At 42.3% G+C, this 23,359-nt stretch overlaps 2 protein-coding genes across 7 annotated transcripts in view; one reads left to right on the top strand and one right to left on the bottom strand.

Moving 5' to 3' along the window:
- The window catches only part of ENTPD5 (ectonucleoside triphosphate diphosphohydrolase 5 (inactive)), a 27,559-nt gene extending 11,819 nt beyond the window's left edge, over window positions 1–15,740 (top strand). For 4 of the 6 annotated variants that reach the window (XM_052782698.1, XM_052782695.1, XM_052782696.1 and 1 more), the window contains 8 exons: window positions 565–653; window positions 3,342–3,421; window positions 5,003–5,064; window positions 6,521–6,622; window positions 7,616–7,756; window positions 8,112–8,168; window positions 9,330–9,445; window positions 9,628–13,379. In XM_052782698.1, coding sequence (XP_052638658.1) covers window positions 565–653; window positions 3,342–3,421; window positions 5,003–5,064; window positions 6,521–6,622; window positions 7,616–7,756; window positions 8,112–8,168; window positions 9,330–9,445; window positions 9,628–9,714 — 734 coding nt within the window. In that variant the 3' untranslated portion in view covers window positions 9,715–13,379. Of the gene's footprint in view, window positions 1–564; window positions 654–3,341; window positions 3,422–5,002; window positions 5,065–6,520; window positions 6,623–7,615; window positions 7,757–8,111; window positions 8,169–9,329; window positions 9,446–9,627; window positions 13,380–14,972; window positions 15,099–15,405 lie in introns of those variants that run through there. The other 2 variants (XR_008234511.1, XR_008234510.1) reach the window with 2 other exon arrangements.
- Window positions 13,870–23,359, bottom strand: COQ6 (coenzyme Q6, monooxygenase). Its single transcript, XM_052782686.1, has 12 exons — window positions 23,174–23,359; window positions 21,323–21,457; window positions 20,543–20,601; window positions 19,285–19,408; window positions 18,701–18,831; window positions 18,229–18,336; window positions 18,064–18,126; window positions 17,626–17,733; window positions 17,015–17,217; window positions 15,761–15,876; window positions 15,169–15,335; window positions 13,870–14,029 (listed from the first exon to the last, which is right to left on the bottom strand). The coding sequence occupies exons 1-12, from the start codon at window positions 23,331–23,333 to the stop codon at window positions 14,000–14,002; spliced, it is 1,404 nt and encodes a 467-aa protein (XP_052638646.1). The 5' UTR covers window positions 23,334–23,359; the 3' UTR covers window positions 13,870–13,999.

Here is a 23,359-nt window from a genome sequence, read left to right as displayed (position 1 = left end):
CGGTTTACAATGTTCTTCATCCCAGCCTGAACTATGCAACTAAAATGGTGTAACAGGGGATGCACTGGTGCTTTAGCCCTGCTGGTTCTAAGAAGTTCTGGGAATGCAATCTAGTGAAAAAAGAAAATCAGTACTCTAGAAGATACATGAGCAAGCAAAAAAGCTGCTCTGGGTGAAGAGAAACGATAATAGCTGGTTCTGCTCTTACCATCCTTCCGCTCCTACTGCTCTTGTCCAGCTGTATGGTGGCTACAGAATTTATGTATTCTCCCTGACAGTCTTCTGCAGGAGATACTTTGTCTCTTACTTTCAGCTTTTGCTGGATGCCTAGAGATTTATCTGCTTTTGTCTCTTTGGAGGTGAAACTGGAATCGAGGAAGAAGGTCCTATGAATCTTTCCATAATACCTTCTGTTTGCCTACCTTTTCTCTGTGATGTTTTTTGTCTTTGAAGGCTAGCTCAGCCCTCCTGTATTGCTGTGATAATGTGGTAACTTGGTGGCTGCCTGAACATGCATGCAGTATTTTGCACTTGGGGCTGTTCTGAGCATGATGTTGTTTGCAGGGCAGCTGTCTGGCCAGAACCAGCATACTGTTGGGACTCTGGACTTGGGAGGAGCCTCAACCCAAATCACATTCCTGCCACGGTTTGAGGTGAGGCGTGATTAAAAGTGTGTGGGTTGGGACTGCAGGGCCAGTGGAGAGACCTGAACACTGCTGTGCTCTCAGATATCATTTTGTCAGCACTGGCACAAGCAGAACATCTGTGGTGTACAGAACATCTGTATTTCTGTTCCCTTTGACATCACCAGCTGGATGATAGGCACTTGCAAACAAAGGAGCCTGGGTAACAGGGAAGAAAAAAGAAAGCAAGCAAATGGGTAGAACCAAAGAGAAACAGCTTTTGTTTTCTAGACCCAGGCTGGGAAGGCCCCATTAATGCAGACAACTATTTTGTATTCAATAAATGTAGAACATTTCCAGGAAGTATTCTTGCATATTACAAGAAATTTAGGGTCTGCTCTGAGTTGTTTGGGCTTTTTTTTCCATTCCAGTCTGGTGGTCGATCCTCACTAAATTTTGGAGGGGGGTGTCTCATGGGGCAAATGTCTTTTATAATAGCACAGCCAATCCCTCTTTGTTTTCTTATCAATTTCTTCTCATTTTCTTTGAGAATTCCCCTCTCTGCCCCTCAGTCTATATCTGCTGGATTTGTCAGAAATTCTTTAGCTCTTTAGAAACAGTTTGAACTGGGACCCAGATCTATAGTTTGCATGGGAAAATTACATGGGTATTGGAAGGGCACTATAGCATTCTACACCTTGATATTGTGAAGTTGATTTTGTGGCCCTTTCTGAAAGAGTCCTTCGTTTAAAATTTTTTTGTTTACAGAAATTGAGATTCTCAAAGGGTGTTTGGGGACTACAAAACACATGGTTTTCATATCGGGATATTTTAGTTCTGCAATGGTGGGTCATGTTGAAACATGACGTGTAACCTTATCTTGTTCAGCAAACCCTCAAGTACTCTGGGCTTGCCCTCTGTTTTGTGTTGATAACACCTGCTGAAGTGGGCACTGGACCAACAGGAAAGGGTGTTGCATGTCAGGGTTTTGGAGAATAAATAGAGCTGTGAAGTAGGCTGAACTGCAGCTCAGGATTCAAATGTCTCCTTAGAGCCTTGCACGAAAAGGCCTTGAGGGTTTGTTACTGACCAGGACCAATGGTGTGAATTTGTAGGGCAGTGTGGAGTCAAGGTTCATGTTGCCTGCTTGTATGCTATGTCTGCTTCTCACCTGTATTGTCAAGTTCATACAAAAGAGCACTACATAGCTCAGTATGTTTCTGAAGAGTTTTTCCCATCTGACAGAATTAGCAGGGATTTCCCCCTTTGATTTGCAGAGGGGTTTTTTCCCTTCCTGCAATCTGAGGCAGTCACATGTTTGTTCTTGTATTCATTTTGAACAAAATACTGTAATAGTAAGAGATTCATTAATGAAATATAGATTACAAGCTAATAGAGGACATCTAATGGTAACTGCATGGAGCTGTTTTTAAGCTAGTGTTATGCTTTTCATGGTATTATTGCCAAAGTTATAAGCAACTGAAAATGAATCATAATCATGAAATTGTCTGTCTGGTCCCTGCCTCATTTGGGAGGAGTGTGAGGATTTCTACATTTTTTGTGAAAGTAAGCATGAAAAAAGCCAGTTGTTTTCTCCAAACAATTTTTTTTCAGGATCTCTCCTTTTTAAAAGTTTCTGTGATGTAAGGTTTAGGAACAGAACTCAAAATATGGCAGGGTCTGGGTGTTTTGGGTCAAGGATATGACTGCCATTCCAATGAAAATCTACCAGACGCCCAGAACAAATTTCAATTTGTTTTTTTTCAGGAGAAACTCAAGCTGAATGCTGCCAAATCTCTTTCAGCTTTGAGCAGGCTTCTGTCTAGGACTCTACAATTCCAGATGTTTGGTGGTTTTTTGCTGTATCAGGTTACTTGAATGGTAAACGACAGGGACTCTGCAGCTTCAGTCCTCTCTGAGATTCTGCTGCTTGGCCCAGAATAACAGAGTGTCTGATATGGATGCACAGGGCCAAGAAGGGATGGGAGAATGAGGTCACTAGCAGAGGAAAGACAGAAACTGGAATTGAGATCTCGGGGACTGGAAACAAAGGAACAGTAAATAAGCCCTAAACTGGCTCAGATTTACAAGAATGTGAGAGTTAGTCTGGCAAGAAGGTAGGGACTGAGTACCAGTGGGGCAGAGGTGCGCACAGAGGGAAGACTGTGAAAGGAGGAAAACTAGTGGTGATGAGACAAGAGGTTAATTTAGAGGAAAGCACTTAAACCAGGAGGTAAAGCAGCCCTAAGACTGGGAGTGGTCACGGTGTTTTCTTGAGTATTAGCATGACATTTAACATGGTGAAAAAGTGGCCTGTACTTTACTTTGCATTTTTAATTCTTCTGAATTCCTCAACTGAGATGTCTAGTCTGACTTGCAAAACTTCATAGCACTTCTAGTGCAGCTGATTTTGATGGGGACACTGTATATATAGACTAGCACATAAGTACTTTGAAAAATTCGGGTATCCTGAATTAGAAAGTATTTTCATCCTGATATGTTGCACTTCCCTATTATGCATTGAGTAACACAAAGATGCATATAAATAAACTCAGTATTAAAAGCTGCAGGTATTACAAAAACTGTTCTTTGTTTTCAAAGCAGATCAGATGAGTGTGCAGTAAACCCTATGGGTATGTCTGTGATATTACATCAAAGTTGGTTATTCTTTACTGCATAATAGGAACTAAAAGATTTCTTCTTTTACTTAACTTTTAGGAAACTTTGAAGGAAACCCCTGGGGATTTTCTTACCTCATTTGAAATGTTTAATAGCACCTACAAGCTCTATACCCACAGGTGAGGAGCAAAAAGGCTGCTGTCTCCGCTGGGGAAATCAGTCTTTCTGCAGCCCCTGAGCTAACCACAAATGGCCATGTCATCCCGTTACCAGCTGCTGGGACCATGACTTTTTTACTAGTTTTCATATCTGCTTGAAACATGAGTTGAAGTGGAACATGACATTAGTTGACTGGAAACTTTCCAGGATCACGGTTAATATCACTGCAAGGGAGTATTAGTCTGTCAAATTCTATGAAGAGAAAGCATTATGAGTCACTATATTTACGGAGAAGAATTCTTATTACTGGATTCAAGCCAAATATTTTAGACCAAGCAGAAAGGAGGATATCATGCCAGTAGTCAGAACTAAACCTGGTCAGAGATTTGGAAAGAGGACCTTCCTGAGACTTTTTTCTTCTTAGTTTGAAATGGCACATCTCATCAGCAACTGGACAAAAAGTAAAACCTAGACTGATGTAAACCAAAGAGAGACAGCCATAGGCAGCTGATACAGACCATGGAGCACAACAGATTCTTGATCCAATTGGAGGGGATACTTGGCCTGGAATAATATAATTGTGCTTACTGCGTTAAGCTGACAAGTTTCTGAGACGTCTGCAGTGAAATCCAGAGAGTTTACCTGCATGACTTAGTCATGAGAACTTGACCATGTATAATAGACAGTTGGTCACAGCCTGTTACTAGTGAGTGGGGTGAAGATTATCATCTTGGTCAGTTACAGAATATGCTTACTTGACAGCAGAGCTGTTTTAATAGTCCTCCTCTCCTACTGCTTACATTTAATGATGTAGCTGATTGCTGTATTCACCAACACAGTCCATTAGATCACTTAAAATAACTGGGATTGAAAACCGTCACCAAAAAATGAGGGAGCTGGAGGTTAGTTTAACTCTGATTATTCTGTAAACGTTTATATTGACATGACTAAAGGGATAAGTAGCCAAACACAGAGTTGGGAATGAAAGGCCAACAGGTTTTTCATCTAGCTGTGTTGCTGAAGCCAGCAACATGTAATGACATTCTCGTAAACGTTGTTCACATCTGTCATGGTTTCAGCCCAGCCGGTGACAACATCCTAGCTTGTAATGAGTATAGCAGTAATCTGTGGAGTCAAACAGAGGTGAATTTCACACAAAGGCACAGCTTCCATTTAGTGGGAGGTTCTGCAGTTCTCCTATTAGTTCTGCCCTAAGAGCACATAGTCTTATCTGTGTGACATAAGAATGGCCATCCTATTCCCTATGCACTCCTTACAAACCTTTCTTTCTCGCTTGTTTTTAAGATTGTGCATTTTTGCTTTTCATGAATGTCTTGTAGAAATACCACAGCAGCTCTAACCACTTTCAGCAGTTTTAGATTTTTCCATTTTACAGCTCTATAATTCTTGGGGTTTTGTCAGTCTTTTGGTCTTTGGAATTGTTCTGGCAAAGGAAACTCTCTGTTTTAGAGAGGGGAGACTTGTGGGAGTGGAGGAAGGAAATTTGGTTTGGGTGTTCCAGGATTTAGGAAGAGGCTATGGGTGAAGCATACCAGATGTGCAAGAATTAAAACTGTAATGTCTGTCTTTGTTGTTTGCAGCTATTTGGGGTTTGGACTAAAAGCTGCCAGACTAGCAGCACTTGGAGCTTTGAATATAGAAGGTATGTTCATATGATAAAACATCCAAGATTTTTGAAAGATATGGTTAGACTTAGTCTTGTGTCAGCAGCCCATTTCCCGTGTCTTCACTTCTGTCTCCTGCTTTTCTATGTTTTCGCTGGTAGAGATCTGTCTGGAAACAGGCTACTGCTTGTTAAGGAGTTGTCTTTTGAGACAGCTGCTTTTCCCTATTTCCAAGTTCAGCTAGCAGTGATACTGATTGCAAATTCCAGAAATGCATACATGGGAACATACAAACACCAGATAGACATGGCCAGCCACAAACTCACAGCTTTACAAGCATCCACAGAAACACAAACAGCATGAATACATCCTTTTCCTAGGGATTGCTGCTTAGGCCAAACCCACTTTATAGGTCTTTCTGGTACCTGCCTGGCCCGCCATGTTCCCCCAGATCTCCTGCTGTATTCACTGACTAGTCTAGCTTGAAGTCCGCGAGCATATCACACACACTGTCACTCACTAACCTGAATGCATGCTTGCATTCCTGAGTCTTTCCAGTCTCTGACCCAGACCTTAAGTCCTTCCAGTCTTCATGACCAGACCTTGGGCCTTTTGTCCTGTCTCTGGCCAGGACCTGGGGTCTTTCCTCCTGCTGGATTCTTACTTGCCAGTTAGAAGGACTTGTGTTAATTACTGGAATGTACTCAAATCAAAAATAGTTGGGAATAGGGTTTAAGAAGAAGATAGGACAGACTGCAGTGATTGGCCACAAGGCTCAGCCAGGAAAGCAAACTGACCAGCTGCCTGCTTGGCTGTGATTGCCTTCTTTTATCGTCCCCTCCATTTTCCCACACTTGTGCTTCCCTGATCCCTTGATTCCCTCTGTCCCTGCCTTTGAGCCTTCCCCTAAACATCCCATAGTAAATTTTGCACAGTCCCACAATCCCCCTCAACCATTCTGTAAGAAGTTTGCTTTTTCTGTGATACCTGTACTGGCCACAATAATCATGTTTTCTTCCAATCAGTTACGGTATTTCTGGTTGAATTCTTTAAGGGTACATTCAGTGGTTCTGTAGCGGCCATTGATCAGTGTCTTAGGAGTTTTTGTCTTCATTGCTCAGTTGCTTTGTTTGTCTTGGTTATCTGCTGTTTGTTAGGGTTTGTGTATCTGTGTGTTTAATTTATTACCTCTTGTTTCTTGTCTTCTGTGGTGAACAGCCATTATCCAGATATCCTTGTACCACGTAGCTCTCATTAACAAATGACAAGCCCAGCTGCTCTGCAGCTTGCAGGACAAAATGGGCTCAACTTTTCCAGACTGAGACTGGTCCATAATTCATAATCATGTGTGGCATCCATCAATTCAGATTTCCTTACTTTTGCTTAAAGACCTTAATGAAGATCTTTCAGTCTTTTCTTTTCTGGTTCTGCATATTGATCGATAACTGTGTTAAATGTTATCCTTTCTGACTCTCCCCTCTGGTTTCATACCAGCTGTGGATGGACAAATGTTCCGCAGTTCTTGTTTGCCAAAGCAGCTGGAGGCAGAGTGGCACTTCGGGGGAGTGAAATACCGGTATGGTGGCAAGAAAGAAGGTAAATTAAGGAGACTTGTTGCTTCTTACAAGTTTTGTCTCCAGAATCTGAGATTTTTCTTGGCAAATACTCTATCAGTTACCTTGGGTTATGACAGATATCTGTCCAATTATAGATGTGGACTTTGGACAGAGCCAAAGAAAAATCTGAAGCTGTAAGAGTAGCTCACCTGCACTCTCCATATTCTGGCTGTGATCCCTTATTACAATTGCTACCTTAACAGGAAACACTAAGAGTTACTTGTGCAAATAAGACAGCTTTTTCTGAGGCTTTGAGCTAAGTGCAAAAACTTGGGCTGTGTTAGGGTACAATAACTGGTAGGCCAAAGTGTATCATCTCACTTGTGGAACTATTTCTTAAGATACTATCCCTAATGCTGTATACAGAGGGTGAAGCTGCTACCATCAGTGACTAGAACAGACCCCTTTGGTGACTCGTGTTGTTTTGCTTTACAACAGGGGAACATGAGAGCCGAGTTGCAGATTTGGTGTGTGAAGTGGATTGATAAAATGATGATGTGATGGGGAGGGAAAGTAGGGTTTTATCTAGCAGGCAGTAGCAAATGTAAATGAGATTCTGCTGATGACCATAGAATGTAACAATGGGAGTTTTGCCTGATGTGGAGGAAGCTTTTCATGCACCTACACTAGTTTGCTCAGCACACCTTTCAGATATTGCTATGATCTGTTCTAACCAATTCCACTTCATGATGGTGATCTGGAGCCCTTGCCTGCATGCAGGTGCCATGCTGGATTATGGGAGGGATATCTAAGCTTTTCTCACCTCTTCATGTTTTCCAGAACATGGTTTAGTGGGCATGGATGATGTTGGAATTGATGATCTTGAAGGTCTTTTCCAACCTAAATGATTCTATGATTCTGTGATTCTGATGCTTTAATCTTTGCTTCTTCCCTTTTTCATCTTATTGCCACTGATTCGTCCATCTCCTGGATGTGCCTCTCTGGCTCACCCCATCTGTGTTTGTCCTGACAGGAGAAACAGGATTCAAGCCTTGCTACTTGGAAGTACTCAAGGTTGTCAAAGGGAAACTGCACCAACCAGATGAGATTCGTGGAAGTTCCTTCTATGCTTTCTCCTATTACTATGATCGTGCAGTTGACACCAACCTAATTGGTAAATTGGTTTGGGATAATCCACTACATGTGAACATGTCAACCAGAAGGTAGACAGAAGAACCCTGGAGGCTGGAGCCATGGGGAGAAGGGAAAAGGAATGGTGTTGAGAAAGAGGAAGTGCAGAAAATGCCTTCAGGGAATGAATGTGTATCCATCAGTGCAGTTTGATGTTCAGAGTTCAGCAGATGAGACTTGTGCTCTGAGCTCCAGTTATACTTGCAGCTCTGTCCCCTGTTACCAACAGATCTCACTCCTAGCCCAGCATCACTGAGTTGTCTTCTAGGGTCAACTTAGATAGAGAATTCAAATGCTTTCAGGTCTATGATGATGTTTTCTTACCTCTTCCTTTTCAGATTATGAACAGGGAGGTGTTCTGGAAGTGAAAGATTTTGAAAGAAAAGCCAAAGAAGGTAACTGTCATGAGACTTAGGAAACTGGTGGGGATGAGAAATAACAAAAATATGAATGTCTATAGGCAGTACATGATGTGAGTTTGACTTCTAAAAAAATGTTTGTTTAACCTTTATTCCACTTCCATCCTCCATGTCATCTTACCTTTTATTAGCCAACACCTGTAACTGTTGCAGAAGAAAGTCCTAATAGAGCAGTGAGGGGAAACAAAGCATTAGCGGCTTCGCAGCTTTCTTCAGGAGAGGAAGGAGATGATAGTTCATAAATGTCAGTACAAAAGAAAGTGAATTTGCTGTATCAAGAGCTCCTTCTGTCAAACTGCAACTCTCTTGAGTTTAGGAGAGTGCTGACTTTTGTAAGTCTGTCACCTTAAATCCTTTTTAATCTAACAAAACGGAGAGAGAGAGCAGAGCTTGTTTAAGTCTGACAGCCTCTCCTGCATTCCTTTCCCTCCCCCAACTTTTTTCCTGAATGCTTGTTCTAGTTTTGTACCTCCTCCTGTGAAAAGAGCTCCCACCTTGCCACGCTACTGATGGCTAAAACTTTAGCTTACAGAGCAAGGTATTACCTCTGAATTGTGATCATCCTCATGATGATTAGTAGACCCTATTTGTCACCAGCAGATGTTTAATTATGTAGCTTAGGACTGACTTTTTTCTAAAATATGACCTAAATTCTAATGATTTTTCAGTTAAATTTAATCTCCCTAGAAACTCAGATGGTTTTGAATAGGGGGATTAGGCTCTAAAGTTTGAGTGTGGGGTGTTTGTTTCCCCCCCGGATACTGAGAGAGCTTATTTCCAAAGATGCAGCTAAGATGTTATCTAACACCATCAAACCATTTATTTATTAAAAAATAAAAGAAGCTGCCAACCTAGAAGGTGGAGTCCATTACTGCAGCCATCCTTGGAGACTAGACAAGGAAGACAAATGATGCTGTGTTCTTGAAAGAATAAGTAATCTACCAACTCCCTGCCAGTTGTCAGTTCAGCAGAGATTCAGACTTCAAAAGAGTTATGTGTAGCATGTACCATATGTACCCATTAATAGAAGCGGGTGGCTTGTTTTAGTAGGCTTTGGCTTGAGGTAAATTCAAATGTATAATGTGGATAAAAGCTCCTTTATTTTGCTGAGATCCATTTTTTTTCTTCCTTCTGTAGTCTGCAATAACATGGAGAGGTACAACTCAGCCAGTCCTTTCCTCTGCATGGATCTCACTTACATCACTGCGTTACTAAAGGAAGGCTTTGGATTTAGGGACAACACGCTCTTACAGGTGAGAAAAATAGTTAAATCCCAAAGCCAGCTTCCAAATTTCTCTTATCAATCAACATTGGTTCATTTTTCTGGGTAATTATCTACTGAGTCTTTCCAGGGTCATTACATGTAGTTACTGTCATCTGTGCAACATATGAATCTAGGAAATTGTTGGGAACACTTCTTTTTCTTCCTTTATAGTTAACAAAGAAAGTGAACAACATAGAGACAAGCTGGACTTTGGGTGCTACCTTTCACCTACTGCAGTCTCTGGGGATAACCTGTTGAGCTGTGGCACTCCTGTGGACTTCAGCATTTCTGAAAGGCTGAGAAAGCAAATTGAAATCTCCAGGTACGTTGTTCAGCTGGAGTTGGTCACAGAGCAGAACATGGACCAAAGCTATAGAACAGATCTTCACCCACGATTGGCATCATGTATAGAGAGTTGCCACAGTATGATTTATAATTGTGATTGCCATAAATGATCCAGAAGCTGCCTTCTGAAAGTCAAAAGGCCTAAACTCCAGCAGAGTATCCACAAGGGGCTCAAAGCCAGCTTTTCACCAGCACGTTTGTATGGCATCCCATTGCTAGAATCACAGAGTACCTGGCACGTGGTGGCAGACTACAGACATGTGACTTTTCCTCCCCTTTTTATTTTAAACATACGTAACTTAAATTTGCTTGTGAGATGTTAAATACAGAAATTAAAGATGACATCAACAGTCACTCAGAGAAAAGTGAACAACTATGGATGCTGCCAGCCTCAGCATTCCAAGTACCTGTCTGTTAGCTTAGCTAATACATTGCAAGAAGACCCCAGTCTTTCAAGAAGGGGCTTGCTATAAGCACACTTTGCGCATGGTTTTGGGAAGGACGTTCGCTAAAACATAAGTTGCAACCTACCAAGCATTTCTTTAGGCAGCAGTCGTTTCCTAAGCAGAATGTGTGCCTGACTGTTCTGTGTTCCTTTTTGCTGCCGTTTACAAGTCTGTGCAGCTATACCGTACATCTGGCTACCAGACCTGATAACTTCATTCATTTAGCATCTAGTCATAACACATAGTTGTGCTGGCACAACTAGGCAGCAGTGCCAGCTATTTAAACTCCACTGCCAAAAGAAATGCTTGTCACATTACACCCACAAGGACGTTAAGGGTGCAGTCAGATGAAATGGCTGATCTGATAGCTCACTTTGCCGTGAGAGGCGGTTCTGTTTCTCTGCTCTCAGCAAGGCACTCCCACAGCCTTCTTTCCTCTGATGGTGGTGCTCCTCAGGTTCTTCCATGAACCAATCCACGACACCAAACCTGAGATAAATCTGCTCACCAAAGAGTCAAGTCTAGTGCAAGCACAAGGGAAGTAAGCACTGCACAGTCTCGGAGACCTGCTGGGCCAGCGAGCTATTAGAACACCACAGCCCATTTTGTCAGAGTGAGCTCTAAGGTGTGGTTTCCCATCTGAAAGTTTGGGCTTATCACTTCCTGCACTCTTCTTAGGAACCTCCTCTGAATGCAGAGCTGTGGTGAAACAAGTTGTTTTTTCAGTTGTTTAATAGATGAAAATAGGGAGAGAGTGGAATTAGCATCAGAAACAGAAGGAGAACAAGAGCAGAAGTAGCTCTGCTTTCTTATCCCTTGTTTGCTTACACCTTGTCCATTTTAAATTTGTTTTAAATTTCATTTCTCTTTAATATAGTGGAGTTGGATGCATAAAATGGTGTATGCAGCCCTGCATTGCTCTGGAATTATTTTTAATATATATAGCAGGTCTTCAGGAACAGTGCATCCAATGAAGGGGTTGCAGCTGTTTAGGAAGCCCAAGACTTCTGTGAGGAGAGCAAGAAGCTATTTGAGTAACAATTTAAAGTGAAACTTGCCATCTCTTTCACACCAAACATATAGAAGCAATGAAAGATCAATTATTTTAAAGAAAGCGTCTTGTCAGGTATGCTAGAAAGCTGGGCTGTAGGATCCTGGTTTTCTTGTTTAATTGGCTGTAGAGAACATCAAGATTGCTTGAATACTGTGAGGCTCCCAAGTGTGGATCTTGCATTGTCCTAAGCAGAAACAGCTGTAGAGACAACTTTTTCCACCCCATGAAATAGCTGGCAGCTAGCTCATCAAAAATGAGTATCTTCTACTCACCATGGAAAGTGTAAGGTAAACATTAATTTTTTCATATCATAAGAACAGAGAGGTATTACTCACGTGACTAAGGGAAGCTTATCCACTGATCTCTTGCAATGAACACTTTCCTGTCAGGCATTTGCAGTAACGTTTTTGCTGTAACACACCTTTCCCACTTCTGTAAAACCAAAGACTGCCCTCATGCTACCTTCTCTGCAAACTGGATTTGAAAATAATTGGCAATTCCCAGCAAGGGGAGGAAGTAGTGCATTCATGCCCTCAGTAATCTTGCCAAGCAGTTTGGAGACTTAGAAATTTGCCTTACTGTGAACATTAGTCCACTTCCTCTAGTTAACAGCACAAGTTTGACTGTGACTAATTAAGCTACCCCTTCTCATATCTCAGGTTTTATGGCGCTAGGGTGCAAGGTGTGCTTTTGATTGAACAAGTTCAGTCAGCAACAGGAGTCCAAGGGCTGGGGATGGAGCTACTTGTACTTGTCCCACCACTGACACCTTGCTGTAAATTCAGGCTGTTTGTTTGAAATACGAAATGTTCATCCTACCTGTACTCCTCCTTACCAGAATCTGTTTTGAAATCCATGTTGGGAAATGCCTCAGTGTCACACCAAACTTCTGTTCCTTCCTCACTAGGAGCTTCTGTTTGAACACGAAGAAAGTAGTTGTGGCCTCTTCTCAACCACAAACACTTCTTATTCCCCTTCCTAGTGTTTGGCAAAACTTAGTATATGGTCTGGTCCGCACAACAAGGTGACTGCAAGCGCGTTCATTTTGTCTTCAGTGAACAATTGTATTCACTTTTGTATTCTCAGAGAACATAAAGTAGGATGCAGTGGTTACTAGCCAAGCTGCGTTACTCCTGAGAACTAGCTAATTTCAAAATCCAAGAGTTTTCTTTCAGTCTGAGCCAGTGCTATGACAAACTCTTACTAGATCTTGGGGCTACGAGCCATAAGCAGTGAGGCTGTATTTGAAACAGGAAGGGAAGGTGGGATGTTGTATGTAAGGAACAAGCAGCAGCAGCGTAACTGCCACCTGCATAGACACTAGCCCTGAGGAGTACTTAAGGGTTTGGTTTTGTCTGAAGGGAGGATGTTCTAGAACAAGACAGGTACCACACAGAGGAAGTTTCTCTTCTGTGTTCTTTGCCTCAGACTCTGGTACTACAAATGCTAGGTGGGAGCGTCTGCTTCCCAGTACCAAAGTTGCATTAAATCTGAATGCTCAGGGCCTTCCTTTGTCAGTGGCACAATTCATTAACTGAAGCAAAACTGCTGCTTTTTATCAGGGGTCTGATCCTGCAGTCATGAGAGAAACAAAAACTTTGCTCAAAGGTTTCTTTTGCAAGAAATTGCAGAATTGAGTTCCTGCTGTTTACATCTGAACTGCTCAAGGTGGGTGGGGGATCTAGAGAAGCCCTGTCAAGTCCTCACACTTACCCTAGTGCAATGAGATTATTTATTAGCTTAACTAAAGACTAAGCAGCCTTTTAAGAGAAGAGTTCTACTTGCAGCCCTGATTTTTATCTCCTCCTTTGTAATGTTTTTTAGGCAGTCACTAACAGGAACTGCCTAATATGAGCAACTGAAGAAGCATAAGTAATGGCTTTCAGTTCAAAACTTATGTTTCATTCTTTCTGATGTTAATTCCTGATACTGATCAACCATATGTGTAAGTCTTGCCCATGGGCAGTGCTCACTTAATTTTGTGAGTGTCAAATGTCTAATGCAGGAGGCTGGTGTTTGGAACCTAAGACAGAATATCTTGAATGTCTATTTTAGTAATTAAAGCATTTTAAACAATATTCAAGATGATGTGGTGCAGTTTTCTTTCCTACATATTATTGCTGTCTTGCATCTCTCTCTCATGTTCCACAAGAAACACCATTATTAAATAAAGGACCAAGAGAAGGGCAGGGAAAAGGGTGAAAGAGACAGATTAGAGCTTTAAAACATATCTGCCACCATGAGTTGTCTCCCTCGGTGGAAAACTACCCCTCCTTTCTGAGTCCAGGAAGTGCTAAGAAGCCAGGAGTGACATTACAGCTCTAGAAATCACGTCAGAGAAAACTGAAAGTAATTAAGCAGCAAAAGTTGTAGCTGGCAAAATTCAGCACTGCATTTGCCAAAAGACAGACAGCTGTTTCCATCTCAGTCTTCAATTCAAAAGGCCCAAATTAAAAGCACATTTTACAGATAATTCTGTGGCTGAAGACACCATGGTAGTGCAGGAAAAGACCCTAAATCCTCTTGAGGAGAGAGACGAGACAGAACTTTTGCATAAACCAGTGGATGATGTAATACACAGCTCAATCCCTCAGTTTTATTGTTAAATTAAAATAACAGAATTCAAAGATTCAAATCAGTCACAGTCCTTACAAGGGCAATGTTCACTGGCAAGCTGCTGTTCTGAACTGACAACAGATCACTTGCTGGCAAAAGCCATGATTTGCTCCTAAAAGAGAAGAAAAAGTAATTTGTAAACTTGTTAACAAGCATACATTCTAGAAAGCAGCTATAGCTGCTCCTTCCCTTTATATAAATGGACAACAGTTCTTTATCAGCCTTTCTAGCCAAGTGCGGAGCACCTACCCCTGTATGCTAGAAAATTAAAAAGTTACAGCATTCTTTTCCTTCCCAAGTAGGGCAAAACAGAGGTGTTACCAACAGGTTCTGTGCTCAGAAAAAGAGGTCTTCATTTGGTTTTCTGCTTTAAACAGGAAAAAGAAAATCTGAGCACTGAACCAGCAGCACAGTCCTCCTTTTAGTGCAACTAATAAAGACATCTTGTCAATGGCAGCTACTACGCCTTAGGAATTTACTGCTCTTCAACTCGGGTAGTGTCTTAACTGTGACCATAACACAAAGGAAACAGGCCACCTGTATTTAACAGAAGGCACCTTGATTTGTGGGATAAAACATTCAAATCCAGAAATGAGGAATGTAATTTGCTTGGGAGCTTTGAGAACAGGTGGCTTAAGAAAACTTGTGAAAATCCAGCAACTAGGTCAAGATGGTGCAGAATTTAGGCAGACAGGCTGCAAACAGAGGGTCTGTGTTTAAGACAACCTCCTCACCGCTGCCTTCCTCAGGTAACTTTCATTATAGAGACCTGCACTTCTGCCATGAGGGAACAATTTTACAAGGCAAAATGGCACAGAAACAGGTAACTTGTTTGAGCCCTGCAACACATCTGTCAAGCTACCTGACGTCTTATTCTTAGTGAAGATGTTTCTTCACAGGGCTAGGGTTTTATAGTGCATTTCTCAAATGCAATTTGAGGTTCCGCATTTTCATTCCATAGCAAAATAAGGTCAAAGACTTCTAGTGACTTCTAACATCTAACTGCTGATACAGAGTATACACACTTGGATCTCTTATCTTCCCTTTTGCTGCAGGAGAAACCAGTTACTACTGAGCCATCATTTAGGAACTACTCAGGCTCGTTCAAGACAAAAAAACCTCAGTTTGAACAAGTAGCATTATCCAACCAAAAATGTTTCATTTAAAAGAAAAAAAATCTTCACAGCTTGTGTATGTTTCATGAACAGTTCTGGACTCTTCCTACAGCCCTCACCGAAGTGAGATTCTTACTTTGACAGGAGGCAGGGCGTTTGTTGCTTGCAATCCCCATGTCCTCAGCAACACCAAGGGAGCCAGCCTTGTGGAGTAAAGCCTCTTTAGCACATCAATAGCAGCTATCAAGGAGACATTGTGCCTCTGACGTTCTGTCTCAAACTTTAAGAGATGTTTTAAGGAGCCTGGAAGAGATAATTGAATGCTCCTATTAAAACTGTCTGCCACAAACAATTGCGCATCGTATCTGTACAGCAGTCTCCACTGACAACTGAAAACACAAAGAGAACAGAGAAATGGTCCATCTTAATAAAGGCCTCCTTCCATCACCTCGTACCCTTCATCTCATCATCTCTTTAACTACCATCCTGCAGAAATTTTTTTAAAGCAGCTTTGAGATTTGTGGGATGGAAACTGCACCCAAGAATCTTTAACTGCTCCACAGCCAACGGACATCAGAACAGTTCTGCTTCAAAAATGCTTGTGCCTTTCAAACACAAGATAGCAGCACACTTAACCTGCAACAGAGGTAATGCTTGTCATAATGTATAGCAGCAAAGGCCTGCAAGACTAATCATCTTACTGCCACTTCATTGTCTTGGATCCTTACCCAGATCGCTCCCATTGAAGGCTGCTGCACTGAGGTGATGAGCTAAACATGCAATATCACCAAAGCCCAGGTTTACACCTTGTCCTGCAAGTGGGTGGACTCTGTGTGCTGCATCCCTGGAGCAAGAGAAGACAGAAATTTACATCCCTTCTTGAAGAAAGCCGTAATGGCTGACAAACCCCAGAAGGGATCAGTATAGCACTCCTCACCTCTTTGCAAGGAACACCACCTTACAGCAGCAAATAAGCTTTATCCAGTACCTCCTTGCATGCTATGCTGAACTACCTGACTGCCTCTCCGGTTGTAAGAAGCAAGACAAAGGGGAGATAACAAAAAGCAGTTCTGAAAGGAAAAATTATAAAGAGGTGACTAGCCAAAGTCCTCTCTCAGATCACGTGTGGAACAGGCCTTAATATTTTTGTAAGTGACCTTGGCACAACAGGAGGTGTATCATTGGCACATTTCTCAAACACAAAGCACACATTATGCATACAAAGGAGAAGTGGGATATCATTGAATAGAAACAAAATCAGGTTCTTTTATGAGCAGACTCGTCTAAAGGACAAAGCCAGACATATTGGTAAGGGAGTCTTAAAGTTAGAGAAATTCAATGAAGTTTGAGTATGAAATTTAAGATCATGCACTTTAACAAGCTATAAAGCACAGAGTGCTCCCAAGCACAGAGTGGCTCACAAGTTGGAAAGATGAAAAGTATCTGAAGTGTAATACAACATCCAAGAATTACTATAAGCTACCAGTGTATTGCAGCTGTGGTGGAGAAAAAAGTACATGCAACCTTAGAATGTAAAAGATGAGACATTTTCCTATTTTCTATAGGCCACCGTACAAAAGCCTATGACATGCCATCTAGAATAATTTGTATGTTTCATCGTTTGTGTTCAAGAAAGGTGAGTTTGAAACTCAAACTGGTACACAGAATGGCTGCCACAATGTTTGGGGAAGTACAGGTCCAGCATGAGATACTGGATTGTTTCACTGGACTACACGAACCAGAAGAAGGAAATAATTATGTCGCAATTTACATAGAAAGCAGACACAATGGACCGAGAGCTACTCATACAAAAGGACTTTGTTGGCACAAGAGCACATGGTACAAACTGGGCCTGGGTAAAGTCAAACTGAAACTATAAATTATTTCTAACCATCTAATTTGTTTACTGGGAGTCACTATACTCGCATCACTTCTAACCACATGCCACCCACTCATGCAAGGGCTACTGTTGGGGACCTTACCCAATAAGAGCCACGCGGTGCTGGACATACTCTGTTGCATGCCCCATTCCAAGAGGGAACATGGCTCGGCTGTCTGGATCTACTTTAGCAATGCTCGGGGGCAGCTGACGGACTGCAGTGCCTGAGGGTTTCAGGAGTGAAACAGCAGATCGAAACATGGCCCCAGCAGTATCAATGAAGTCAGAGTGGTTTACGTTGCTCCACTGAAAAAAACAAACAAATCCTTAGATGTTAACCCAAACTAAACATATAAAAATCCATCTGAAAAAAATCTGAATGAGCTCCAAATACTGAATTTTAACCACTTGGACAAAACTATACAGTAGAAGAAACTATCTTCATCTATTAGGACATACAAGTTTCCAGCTAGGATTAGCCTACCCTTCCCACCTTTCGGAAAGTTAGTTCAACGTCTATGACTTTCAGAACTAACCTAATTCAGTCCCAAGGGATCATCCTTTCTTTGCTAAGTGCCTTTTTAATATCATCCTCACCAGAGGAAGGAACTTGAGAATCCACCTCTCCCACTACTATCCTTTAAGCTGTAGGGTTCCATTGTATTTCTTGTGACTACAAGAAAGCCTTATACCCGCCACAAGGCTGATACTCACAAAAGCAGAGTTGATGCTATCCACAAAACTTTCCTCATTCATAGTGAGAAGTTCCGATGCATGTTCATGAGATGTAGACCAGACCAGAGAGCTTGCAGTGTCAGACAGCTAGTTTAAGAGAATGTCATAGGTAAGTATCAAGAGAAAAAGAGGCAAAAATAAATGATGACTGCAAGGATTTCTCCACTGCCCTGCCCCACACCACTCCTTCTGCGCTTTACTCTTCCATCCCAACTTGCTGCAAGTGGGAAATGCCAAGGATAAAGTGAGAGTGCAGAAGAGGAAAACAAATGCAATAACTGAAAAGGGCGGATGAACAAAATCTTAAGAGACAAAACTAACACAGAAAGGCACAGACAGAAGTAAAGTTCCTAGAAAAGAACAGACAAAAAAAAAAAAAAAAAAAAAAAACCCACCAGAGACCACAAGTCATCTTACCGGAAGAAGCGCAATTGGTCCTGTGGGAAGGAACCTCTGCCATGCTACATTATTGTCTGTGGCCTACAGTGGAAAGAAGCAAGTGGACAGTTATGAACTAGTGACCTGAATCACCTACTTAAGCTGTTCTGCTGCTTATGGAAGAGTCAATTAGCAGAATTTCACCTCAGACAAATGAAGAGTTGCCACCACGGCTGACTGGTCATATCGATGCTCAATGTTCTTAATTTCAGCTTCCTTCCGGACTACAGAGTTGTGACCATCCGCACCAATCTGCAAAACAGAGAAATACAAAGCAACCTCTTCAGCAGCTCCTAAGAAAGCCAATATTCCAGTCTACAAACCTCAGCCTGCATGTACACATTTTTTGTTTATTCGGGGGGGGGGGGGGGGAAATTCCCCAAAACCAGAAAAGTTGGCTCCTTCTGCTCTTGTCCAATTCAGCACAGTCTTCCTGCATCAGGTACAGAAAAGGCTATGCACCGTGTCCCATAGCATCTCTGACAGAGTTAGCCACTCACCTCACTCAAGCCCTCCACATGGGTGGAGCGGCACACACGGAATCAGAACAAAATCCAGTGGAAAGGACTTGGGTGAGAGATGATGCCTGATCAACAGAAATAAAAAGTTTAGTTACCAGCAGTTTGGTCTGAAGTCTGCGTCCATCAGCTAACTCAATTTGGACCCAAGGGCTTGTGTCACAGCTGTAAGAGGGAAGGGGCCAGGTATACCCAACTGCTCTGCTCCTGTAGAAAACCTCCACCCGGTCTGATGGGAACACAAAGTACCATGGTCACAGCATGATACAGACATGAAAAAAGGAAACATCACTACAACAGCAAAGGCCATGCATGTCTTAATGGCACCCTAAGAGCTGACCCTACAATTCTCAAGGCACCTTGAAAGAACAGATCTGGCCAACCCTTTGTCACTGCAAGGCCTGCTCTGCATAGAAAGCTACAGATCTTTTCATTAAGTCTATTTTTGGAGAAACTATGTTCTGGAGAGCTACGTATGAAACTGCTTTCTTGCCGTGTAGCCTTCAGAAGACAGATTTCTTCCCCCTCCACCCCCCACGCCATTTCAAGAAGCTGCCTATGTCTCAGAGTTACTTGTTAGATGAATTCTCTTTCTCCCTCTCATAACTTAGCACACACAACAGAAGGCAAGTAACTGAAAGCTCTCTGCGGGAAATAAAATATTAAAGAAGTTGTCCACTACCTGCTACTGCATCTAACTGTTTTGTGAGAGCAGACATAATGACATCGTTCTCCACTATGTAACCCATGTCATCTAAGTCATCTTTCTCAAAAACGATCATGGCTTCAGAACAAGCATCCCACACCTACAAAGAAAAAAATACATTACATGAAGCTACATGATAAAGAAGTGTTGTTCCTCTCGGGGCTATGAATGTATCCATCTTAACGAGAAAAGGACTTGGCAATCTAGAAGTACAGAACTAGAGGAAACATCCTGGATTACCATTCACTCACAGCTACTGAAGTACATCACATAATTCCTTTCATACAATGATCTAGCTTCATGTAAAAAACTAATTGCAAAGAAAGTTTTTTTTCTCCCTACTTTCCTGTTGCATAATTAACATATAAAGCCACCCTACCACCTTGTTGTGGTTTAACCCCAGCAGGCAGCTCAGAACTACACAGCTGCTCACTCACTCCCCTGCAGTGGGACAAGGGAGAGAATTAGAAGGGTCAAAGTGCAAAAACTCGTGGGTTGAGATAAAGACAGTTTAATAGCTAAAGCAAAGGCTGTGTGCGCAAGCAAAGCAGGAATTCATTCACTACTTCCCATAGGCAGGCAGGTGCTCAGCCATCTCCAGGAAAGCAGGGCTCCATCATGCGTAACAGTTCCTTGGAAAGACAAATGCCATCACTCCAAATGTCCCCCCTTCTGCCTTCTTCCCCCAGCTTTTATTGCTGAGCATGATGTTATACGGTGTGGGATATCCCTCTGGTCAGTTGGGGTCAGCTGTCCTGGCTGTGTCCCTTCCCAGCTTCTTGTGCACCCCCAGCCTACTTGCTGGCAGGGCAGTGCGAGAAACAGAGACAGCCTTGGCGCTGTGTAAGCACTGTTCAGCAATAGCTAATATGTGCCTGTGTTATCAACGGTTTTCATCACAAATCCAAAACACAGCACCGTACAAGCTACTATGAAGAAAATTAACTCTATCCCAGCCAAAACCAATACACACCTTTACCTTTATTTCCTGACCTAGTACCCATGCCTCAACATCTACAGCTTCCATTAGGAATCAACCTTTCATCCTGTATCATCAACACTCTGAGGAAGGGTATTTCTGAGTAGACTGCTACCCCCAAAAAAGTAACAGGAATCATCATAAGCGTGACCTGCCCTTTGCCAAAGAAAAAAACCTTTGGATCATTAATGTAAGTACTTCTGAGAATTCAAAGGAGAGAGACACATAGTATATTTGCAGCCCTAAGTAAGGCACCTGCATTCGCCGGAATGGTTTGAGTCTCAGGCTGCAGACATGATCCCAGGCACCAAAACCTGAAAAAGGACACAAATGCACGGAGATACAGGTTCACATGTGACATTGAGACCCAAACAAAACTGAAGCTCACTCCACACTCTCCTCCTCCCTCCCTGACTATCAGTGCCCAGACTTTGCTTGCACCATCCCTAGACAGGACCAGGTCTGCCTCAATACTTTCACAGCTCCAGCATCACATTATTTTACTGTTAACACAGGCCAGTAGAAAAGAAACAAGAGCTTTGCTTTCATGAACACTGTGACTTAACAGTCAACTCTCACTGTCCTATCACTGAGTAATAAAACAGACACAGAAATGCACAGCCATCATTGTTCAGAACATTTCTTTCTCTGTAAGGAATCAAGGCTCAAATCTCTCTTTAAAATGAAAATTAATCAGAATTGAGTTACCAGACTACAGAGCACTGAGTATGTGCTTCTTTTGTGAACAGAACGTTCCCCGATGCTGTAGAGAGCACCTTACAACCTTTCACTAGCCTACTGTCACAAATATTTATATAACAAATCAGACCAAGATACCAGAACACAGATCCCTGTTACCAAGAGAAGCCTGGTTTAATCACCACAATTCAGCATATAGAATACTAAGAGACAAAGGGAAATAATTCCATCGAGTTTAGGATGAAGGCAGCACATGCTCAAAGGAGTTTTGTTTAAACAAAATAAAACCAGCTCAAATATACTGTTAAAAATGCAAACAACAGAAATCATACTTACTGCTTAGGAGGGTTGCTGATCCTGGGGAGATGGAACTGACCCTGTTGCTGTAACTGTCTGGCATGCGATCATATTCTTTCCTAGGACCAGCCTCCAACAAAGCAATCTTCTTATCATGGAAGTGGATATCATGCCCTAAAATAAGCAAATATATGCTCTGTTACAATGCTCCTGCCAAAAATCTCATTTCTTATTTCTGTATCAGTAATGCCTATGCGTTTTTGTAGTAAGACAGAGTAGATGCAAAGCTTAATAAATGCATTTACAATATAGGTTTTGACCAGGCAGGTAAACTTTTGTATTTTAAAGCTTTATGACTACAATCCCGTTACTGAGATGAACAACCCTTTTGCAGTTAAAGCATGGATTAAACATTTTCTTTTTTTACAAAGTTTACATTTCTGTACAAGTTTGTGCCTATTTTGTTATGAAAGTTCATTACTGAAGTATTAACAAGTGAAATCTGCAATGTTTACTCCACGCACAGAACACATTTTTCAGACCTTAAACATAAATTCACCTATTAGAACAAGAGATCAAAATAAAAATTCTATGATACTTAGGAACTACATTAATGTTTTCGTTATCCTTATATTCTGACAGTAGAATAGCACAGGCAGTTTAGACTTTCACTTTCAGTTAAAGAGAACAGAAAAAAAAAATCAAGAGATGACTCAAGTAAAGAGTAAATCACACTACAGCTGAATTAGCCATGCTTGTTGCATCTGACTGCTATGGTTGTGGAAGGTACCGAGACCAGAAATGGTGTCCTTGTAACATCCAGAGTTTACTACTACAGCAGTCCCAATAACAGCAGTATCCTGAACATATTTTCTAGATTATACATAACATAACCTCATCTCTTGAAAGGTCTCAAACCTTCATCTTCGCCTTAGATATCACTGCTGGAGGGGATCCTTATGCTGTCTCAATTCCGCTGTGGTCTTGTTTAACAACACAAGCAGAACAATGATAAGTTTGCAAGATAAACCCTTATACTTGAAAAGCACTTATTGCTTAGGATCTTTGCTCTTTTGCTCTTCTTTACACTCTTCTCTTTAGGCTTCTGTCACTACTACACCCTTCTGAATCAATGTTCCAAATAAAGCAGCAGCCAGTACTCTCAGGGTCTCTAGTGATGCAAACCAAGCACAAATCCATTTTAATTTAGTAGTCCAGCGTTTAACATATAGGGTTGGAGAATGAAACTTAGGATCAGAAACGCATTTTCAACTATAGCTGAAATTATCCATCAGTGATTTAAGGGTCACCATGTTTGACAGGAACGCTACAAGTAGTCTACAGAATTCAAACTGATGGCTACATGAACATATATACACACAAACACACATAAATAGGACATGGCTTATCATAACGATCAGCTAACCAAACAGCTTTAAGTCAACTTTAGAGTGCTGTCACAAGGGGACGCAGGAATAAGGAAATTCCACAATGGGGTCTCGAACATTAAGGGCCTAAATGGTAACTATATAGTTATCTCACACTATCACCAACACGGATTAATAATTACGGTCGACTTATAATAGTACCCGGTACTCCACACACTGAAACACGAAGGTTTTGGGAAAGTTCCCAGTTTGAAGTTTTTCGCGGAGCTGGTGAGACAGCGAGGACAGCGGGACACAAAAACCCGCGACTCGCTGAACTCACAAAACCGGGTGCGGGAGGCCCGAAGACCTCCGAGACCTCACACCACCGCGGCAGGGGTGGGAGGCAGAGACCGCCGCCGGTCGTGCGGCCGTTACCGCAGCCCCCCGCGGGGACGGCAGCGGGCCGGGCCGACGGCACCTGCGACGCCGCCCGGAGCGGGCGGGAAGGTCACAGCCTTACCCAGCACGGCGGCCATGGCGCTCCCGACCATGCCCCCGCCCGACACCACCACATCGTAGAGCGGGGCGGCAGCGGCCACAGAGCGGAGCGGAACCCGCGGGCCGGCCCACAACCGCCCACTCAGCGGAGCCAGCAAGCCCCGACGGCACACGACCGCCATCACTGCGGAAGTGACGACGCGCCACC

This window comes from Harpia harpyja, chromosome 3 (assembly GCF_026419915.1).
Source record: "Harpia harpyja isolate bHarHar1 chromosome 3, bHarHar1 primary haplotype, whole genome shotgun sequence".
Classification (NCBI taxonomy): Eukaryota; Metazoa; Chordata; class Aves; order Accipitriformes; family Accipitridae; genus Harpia; species Harpia harpyja.
The sequence above is the reverse complement of the archived record's forward strand: the minus strand, read 5'-3'. Positions and strand labels throughout refer to the sequence as shown.